The sequence below is a fragment of the Heterodontus francisci genome, unplaced genomic scaffold (genome assembly GCF_036365525.1).
Source record: "Heterodontus francisci isolate sHetFra1 unplaced genomic scaffold, sHetFra1.hap1 HAP1_SCAFFOLD_51_2, whole genome shotgun sequence".
NCBI classification, from domain to species: Eukaryota; Metazoa; Chordata; class Chondrichthyes; order Heterodontiformes; family Heterodontidae; genus Heterodontus; species Heterodontus francisci.
This window is the reverse complement of record NW_027141369.1, coordinates 9,589,023-9,597,225: the sequence shown is the minus strand read 5'-3', so window position 1 is coordinate 9,597,225 and position 8,203 is coordinate 9,589,023. Positions and strand designations below refer to the sequence as shown.

Here is an 8,203-nt window from a genome sequence, read left to right as displayed (position 1 = left end):
CTTTGTGAAATATACTTACGGATTGCAGTAAGGGTGTTTGTGATTGGTTGCAAATATTTATTCTGATTGGATGGCGGAAGACACCAATTAGGCAATTTCAATATAAAACCGTTTAGACATCACTCCCAATCACCCAATCACAATCTTTACTTTCCCCCATCCCTCATTACCATAGAGCTGTGGGATTGTCTATTTAATCCGCACTCGGAAGGGGTTTGGTTTATTTCTGTGTCTACAATTGGATCTGAAGATGGTTGAGGAGAAGAAGAAAGCAGCTGCTAAGAAGGGCGCCAAGAAAACTGTGAGAAAACCGTCAGCAAAGGGCGGCAAGAAGCGGAGAAAGTCGAGGAAGGAGAGTTACTCCATCTACATAGTGATGAAGCAGGTTCACCCCGACACCGGCATCTCCTCCAAGGCCATGCGCATCATGAACTCGTTTGTGAACGATATTTTCGAGCGCATCGCGGGTGAGGCTTCCCGCCTGGCCCATTACAACAAGCGCAGCACCATCAGCTCCCGGGAGATACAGACCGCCGTGCGCCTGCTGCTGCCCGGGGAGCTGGCCAAGCACGCCGTGTCGGAAGGGACAAAGGCAGTGACCAAGTACACCAGCTCCAAGTAAAACTGCACAATGGACTGAAAAACATCCCAAACACAACGGCTCTTTTAAGAGCCACACACAATCTCTGAAAAAGCTGCATCATCTCTATGGTATCAATTTGTTTTTTTCATGAAGAGTCTGGAACTTTCCAATTGCCTTTGTGATCTCTGTTTTAACCCCATGGATTCTGGGTGATTCACTTTCACTGTTGAGATCTTTGTGTCTCTACTTAATTCCGTGTAAATTAATTACTGATTACTGACCCCATGTTCGCTTTGATCTCGGAAGTGCGTTCATTTTCGCTATTGTACTATTTCGTCAATCAGCTGACAGATCAGTTCTCAGTCAATTGTTTCCCTTGTTCAAGCTCGGCCTCAATAATTGATAAGTACATTTTCTAGAAACCCCGCTGTTGTAGGAAACCTCAGTCTCACATTTCAACTCCTGACAATAAAACACTTTCTCTCCGCTTTTGTCTCCCACAAATCGGTTAAATCTAGAATCAGTGATGCGGTATCTTGACAAAGATTGACCTGAAATGTGTCCGCTTCCAGAATGCTGTGAATGAGACTTTCTGCCGCCGCTTACAGACTGTTTCAAAAAGGACGGAGAATAGTCCGAGATCAAAGCGTACATGGGGTCAGTGATCAGTCATTAACTTACGCCGCATTATTAAGCAGAGACAGAAAGATCTGACGAAATCACCCAGAATCCACGGGGTTAAAAGAGATCAGAAAGGCAATTAGAAAGTTCCAGACTCTTCGTATAAAAAAACAAAACAAATCAAAACCAGAGAGATGATGTTGTAGCTTTTTCAGAGAGATTGTGGGTGGCTCTTAAAAGAGCCGTTGTGTTTGGGATGTTTTTCAGTCCATTGTGCAGTTTTACTTGGAGCTGGTGTACTTGGTCACCGCCTTTGTCCCTTCCGACACGGCGTGCTTGGCCAGCTCCCCGGGCAGCAGCAGGCGCACGGCGGTCTGGATCTCCCGGGAGCTGATGGTGCTGCGCTTGTTGTAATGGGCCAGGCGGGAAGCCTCACCCGCGATGCGCCCGAAAATATCGTTCACAAACGAGTTCATGATGCTCATGGCCTTGGAGGAGATGCCGGTGTCGGGGTGAACCTGCTTCATCACTTTGTAGATGTAGATGGAGTAACTCTCCTTCCTCGACTTTCTCCGCCTCTTACCGCCCTTTGCTGATGGTTTACTCACAGTTTTCTTGGCGCCCTTCTTAGCAGCTGCTTTCTTCTTCTCCTCAACCATCTTCAGTTTCAATTTCAGACACAGAAATAAACCAAACCCCTTCCGAGTGCGGATTAAATAGACAATCCCACAGCTCTATGCTAATAAGGGATGGGGGAAAGTAAAGATTGTGATTGGGTGATTGGGAGTGATGTCACAATGGGTTAATATTGTAATACTATAATTGGTGTCCTTCACCATCCAATCACATTCAAACTTTGCAGCCAATCACAAACATTCGTACTGCAATCAGGAAGTATGTTTCACAAAGACTCTCTCCAGCTCCAGTTTACATTGAAAGAGTCGCTCGCTGTGTCAAGCTCTCTGGAAATGTTCTGCATGTTGTTGAAAGGACGCTTATTGATGATTCTGTGTCGTTGCTATTGCATGTGAGTGTGCAATTAATTCCATTTCTTTTATTCTCTGCTCCTGTGTTTGATTGCGTTCTGTCATTCAGCAGTTCTCAGTCTCTGGTGCTGTATGGATTTATTCCGTATTTATTTATTTCGAGATACAGCACTGAAACAGGCCCTTCGGCCCACCGAGTCTGTGCCGACCAACAATCACCCATTTGTACTAACCCTGCAGTAATCCCAACCAACACTAGGGGCAATTTACAATGACCAATTTACCTATCAACCTGCAAGTCTTTGGCGCTGGGAGGAAACCGGAGCACCCGGCGAAAACCCACGCGGTCACAGGGAGAACTTGCAAACTCCGCACAGGCAGTACCCAGAATCGAACCCAGGTCCCTGGAGCTGTGAGGTTGCAGTGCTAACCACCGCACCACTGTATCTTTCAGTCTCTGGTACTGTGTTTGAGTATGACATCCATTCTGTATCTGTCAGTCTCTGTTGCTGTGTTTGAGTGTGAGGAGTTGAGGCGGAGTGTTGCGGCGAGGAAGATGGAAAAGAGCGTTGGTGCGATGACACAGACTTAGTTGACCCCAGTTTGCATTGGGATTGGGTCAGTGGTAGGTCCGTTGGGAAGGATTTCAGCTTGCATGTCATCATGCAGTCGTTGGAGGTTGGTGACGAATTTTTCCGGCAGCCAAATTTGAGGAAGACGTTCCATAATCCCTCCTGGTTGGTAGAGTCGAAGGCATTTGTCAGGTCAGAGAAGACCAGGTAGAAAGGTTGCTGCTGCTCCCTACATTTTCTTGGCATTGTCTTGCTGTGAAGATCATGTCCACTGTGTCTCTTGATGGACAGAATCCACATTGTGATTCCAGTGGGAGATCTTCAGCCACGAGGAGGAGACAGTTGAGAAGGACTCTTGTGATGACCTTCCCTGTAGTGAACAGCTGGGATACCCCTCTGTCATTACCACAGTCGGTCTTGTCACCCTTTTTGGTGATGATCACAATGACAGCATCTCAGAGATCCCTGGCATGCTCTTGTCCTTCCAGCTGAGGGAAATGAGACCATGTATTTGTGTTAAGTGTTCTTCTCTGTCGTATTTTAGATTTTCAGAGGGAATTCCATCTCTGCCGGTGGCCTTCATTTTTTTTTTACCTGTTAGATTGCCTTTTCAATTTCTGTTGGGCTGGGATTGTGCTGACGTCATGGTGGGTAACATGCTGTGGAATGTGGCACTTGCATCAAGGACTGAGTTGCGATTGAGAAGATCTTCAAAGTGCTACTTCCAACGAGTGCTGACTGCCTCTCTGACCTTGATCAGTGTCACTCCATTCTTTACTCTCAGTAGGGTAGGTCCTTGGTAATTTGGGCCATAAATGGTCTTGATGGTGCTGAAGAATTCACACATGTCGTGGCTGTCAGCAAGTTGCTGTATTTCCTGCACTCTTTCAGCCCATCAGCTGTTCTTTAGTTTGTGTAAGCAGATCTACTCTACAGGACGAGTGGGAAACTATTGAAACTACATTGCCTGCAGTCCTGAAGCAAGGCCACTCCAACATCTGTCATCGGGCTGCAGTATGCTGACAATGCTTGCATATGCGCACACTCAGAGGCCAAGCTTCAAACCCTCATCGATGCATTCATGGAGGCGCATGAAAGAATTGGCTTGAAGAAAAACATCCGGAAAGCTAAGGTCCTCTGCCAGCCTGCTCCCCGACACTGCCCCCGACTATTAAGATCAACGGCGAATCACTGGACAATGTGGATCACTGCTCATACCTTGGGAACCTCCTGTCACCAAGGGCAGATATCGACAATGACACTCAGGATCGCTTCCAGAAGGCCATGTGGCCCATAAATCCTGCTCTGCCATTCAATAAGATCATGCCTGTTCTGATTTAGGCCTTAATTCCACTTTCCTGCCTGTGCCCATTGACCAATGACTCCCTTGTACATCAAAAAATCTGTCTATCACAGCCTTGAAGATATTCAATGACCCACCCTCCACAGTCCTCTGGAGAACAGAATTCCAAAGATGAGCAACCCTCTGACAGAAGAAATTCCTCCTCATCTCTTTCTTGAATGGGAGACCACTTATCTTGAAACTGTGGCCCATAATTCTACATTCCCCCACAAGGAGAAACATCTTCCCAGCATCTACCTGTCCAGCCCACTGAGAATCTTATAGGTTTCAATAAGATCACCTCTCAATCTTCTAAACTCCAGTGAGTAGAGGCCCAATCTGCTCAACTTATTCTCACAAGTCAACCCTTCATCCCAGGAATCAGCCTAGTGAACATTCTTTGAACTGATTCCAATACAAGTATATCCCTCCTAAAGTAAGGAGACCAAAACTGTATGGAGTACTTTAGTTGGGATGCCACTAATGCCCTGTACAGTTACAGCAAAACTTCCCTACTTTTATACTCCATTCCCCTTGCGAAAAATTCCAACATTCCATTTGCATTCCTAATTACTTGCTGTACCTTCATGCTAACTTTTCTGTAATTCATGTACCTGGCACCCAGATCCCTCAGTACAGCAGCATTCTGCAGTCTCTCTATGTAAGTACTATTCTGTTTTTCTATTCTTCCTGCCAAAGTAGACAATCTCACATTTTCCTATATTATACTCCATCTGCCAAACTTTTGCCCACTGACTTAACCTATCTATATCTCTTTGCAGACACTTTATGTTCTCCTCACGACTTTCTTTCCTACCTATCTTTGTACCACCCATAAATTTGGCAACAGTACACTCAGTGCCTTCATGCAATTATTAATATAGACCATAAATAGTTCAGGCACCAGCACTGATCCCTGTGACATTCCATTAGTTACAGTTTTCCAATCTGAAAATGCCCCATTTGTCCCCACTCTCTGTTTCCTGTGAGTTAGCCAATCTTATATCCATGTGTGTGTAGTTTTCAGTTTGTATCTATCAGTGTCTGGTACTCTATGTGAGTTTTGGACTCTTTCTTACTCTCTCACTGCTATTTTTTGTGTGTTAGGTTGCTTTAGATGACTCAGGCTGAAGTACTGTGAGTGAGTGCAGTAATCAACCTATATCTTTCAGCATCTGGCACTGAGCATGTGTTTCAGCATCACTATCTATCTGTCAGTATCTGGTACTCTGTGTGAGTGTGGGATTCATTATATAATCCTCCATCCCTGGGACTGATGGCAAGTCTGGATTTATTCTCCATAAAATGTCAGCACAGCAACAGGCCACTGATGTGGTAGGTTTTAAGCAGACAATATATTTGAGGTTTTGCTTAGTATTAAATATCTGTCACTGTGAACACAATAGTGAAAGATAATGTATCCTACAATCTGATACAGGATTGGTGTGCAAGTGTAACTCAGGCTGTACTAATCAATTTGATCAGTGCCATTCAGTCTGAGTGAGTATCTTGGTTTTGCATGTAAAATGAGCTCAGTCTGGAATTGTACAGTATCTTCCATCTGACACTATGAGGTTTCAGGACTGGTATGTAATTTATCGCTCAGACTATACTGATCAAATTTATAATGTATCTTTTAGTTTCACAATCCGGATGAGTTTTAAACTGGAATCTGAGTTTGGATCTCAGGTTATACTATATTTCAGAATCTCTCAATCTGATTATGGACTTGAGTCTAATGTATATGTCTGGAAACATGATGGGAATTAATACTGATAATAAACTCAAAACCTGTGTAAATATTGGGCTGGTATTTAACTTGAATCTCAGAGTACATTATTGAGGTTAATTCTGTAACTTTGAAACAGGAACCACGTGTCAGTTCTCTGTGTGTTTAATTTGTAGCTGAGGTTGCTCTATTGTGGGATTGACACACTGATAATTTGATTGTGGGTGAGATGTTGGACTGGGATTTATGTATCTACCTGTCAGTGGTAATGAGTTGGGGTGACATAGAAACAACGTCTGTCTTTCCTGCTCTATTTGATTGATGGATTGAAAATGTGTCTCTGGAACTATTTCTGCTGTCTGAGACTGTGGAACTGATGACCTGTCTGTGTCTCTGCGCTCTGTGAGTGATAATGTACGTATTGTGTGTGAGAAGGATCTGGTGGCACTCTTCCTTGTAACTTGGGTGGAGGAAATAGCCCATTTATTCTGGTTCATTCAATCATTTGCCTGTTTGAACAAAAGTATGTTTGTAACTAAAATACAGGTGAGATCAAAGATATAGAGTTTTAATGAATTTAATCTCTCAAATAATAATCATTATGGATACCCGCAAAAGAACCACCGCAACACAAATATTGTCAGTGTTTCACTCCACTACAATAAGTTTCTTCCCATTCTGTCTCCATCCCCTTGTCCACACACAACCGGAGAATGGCCTCTCCACGCACTCCATGTTCCGAGACCAGTTTCAGATCCACTCCGCCTCCTACAAACAGCCCCCGCCTGCCCCTGAACTTGCCCCGGACTCGATGCTGATCTCTGAGTCTATCTGCGGACATGCTCCCAAAGCGATGTCCTGCTGGAAGGAGGCTGCTGTTTGCTCCCTTCCCCCGGGACCGGGATCTCTCCATTCGCTGCTGTTTTAAACCATCTTCTTCCGCTCACAGGCAGTGCTGGGGGAGGGGAGCGCAGGCCCAGATTTCTGCAGCACTTCAGCCAGAAACGTGGAAAACTTCCGGCACAGAATGAGTCCATTCGGCCCATCATGTCCGCGCCAGCGGAATGAGAGGGATATAGCCTGTTCCCACAGTTTGTTGTTATTGGACAGTGAAGTGTGGAAACAGAAGTGGACAGTCAGGATGTGGGGAGTTACACAAAGAGAATCTATTATAGGCACCAGGTGAGAAGTGTGAAGGACACATTTTAAACAGCGGCTGTTTGGTTTCATTTGAACGGTTGGACCATGGGAGCGGGAACAGGAAATCTGACCTGTGTAAAAGTCCCTGTTCCGTCAGTCAGTCCCGTTCATGGCCCAGTGGATTGTTTCTGGATGTTATTTAATTGTTGTAAAATGGCCAAAGCCCCTGGTATGCAGTAGCTGGGGGCTGCAGGACTGCAGTGGAATCAGACACTGACTCTGTTTGTGTTGCTGGCTTTCCTTTGTGATTGTTCACAATGATTATTCATTGAAAAATTGTTTTGGTCTCTCTTGTAACTTCCACCACATCTCTTCCTGAATTATAATTAATACTTTTTCTTTCTACAGGCAATACTTGAGGAAGCTGAATAAATGTAGTGATTCCTCGACACAAGGGGAAGTGCAGCCAGCTCCTCACACACAGTAAGTACAGTATCACTCACAGAGAGCAGAGACATCAGTTCCACAATCACCGACAGCAGAAGTAGTCAGAACACAAAAACACACAAAATAGGAGCAGGAGTAGATCATGTGGCCCGTGGAGCCTGCTCCGCCATTCAGTACCATCGTGGATGATCTTAGGCTTCAATTCCACTTTCCCGCCTGCTCGCCTTATCCCCTGATTCTCTGAGAGATCAAAAATCTGTCTATCGCAGCTTTACATGTATTCAATGATGGAGCATCCACAATCCTCTGGAGTAGAAAATTCCAAAGATTCACAACCCTTTGAGTGAAGTAATTTCTCCTCATCTCAGTCCTCAATGATCAGCCCCTTATCGTGGGACTGTGTCCCCATGTTTTAGATTGTCTGACCAGCAGAAACAATCTCTCAGTGTCTCCCCTGTCCAGCCCCTTTGGAATTTTGTATGTTTCAATGAGATCACCTCTCATTCTTCTAAACTGCAGAGTATAGGCCCAATTTACTCAGCCTCTCATCATAGGACAATCCCCTCATCCCAGGGACTAATTTAGTGAACATTTGCTGCACCGCCTCCAATGCACATATATCCTTTCTTAAGTGTGCAGACCAAAACTTCACACTGTATTCCAGATGTGGTCTCACCGAAATCCTGTACAATTGTAGCAAACTTCTTTATTCCTGTATTCTCATCCCCTCGCAATAAAGGCCAACACGCCATTTGCCTTCCTAATTGCTTGTTGTACCTGCAT

The 8,203-nt window shown here is 44.8% G+C and overlaps 2 protein-coding genes across 2 annotated transcripts; one reads left to right on the top strand and one right to left on the bottom strand.

Annotated features, from left to right (window-relative positions):
- Nucleotides 1-319: 319 nt before the first annotated feature.
- Nucleotides 320-622, top strand: LOC137363027 (histone H2B 5-like; the record flags this gene model as incomplete). Its single annotated transcript, XM_068027149.1, has 1 exon — nucleotides 320-622. A coding segment is annotated over one exon (303 nt), but the record flags the coding sequence as incomplete, so codon positions are not given.
- Nucleotides 623-1,485: 863 nt separating this feature from the next.
- On the bottom strand, nucleotides 1,486-8,203 carry LOC137363018 (histone H2B 5-like). Its single transcript, XM_068027138.1, has 2 exons — nucleotides 8,198-8,203; nucleotides 1,486-1,782 (listed from the first exon to the last, which is right to left on the bottom strand). The coding sequence occupies exons 1-2, from the start codon at nucleotides 8,201-8,203 to the stop codon at nucleotides 1,486-1,488; spliced, it is 303 nt and encodes a 100-aa protein (XP_067883239.1).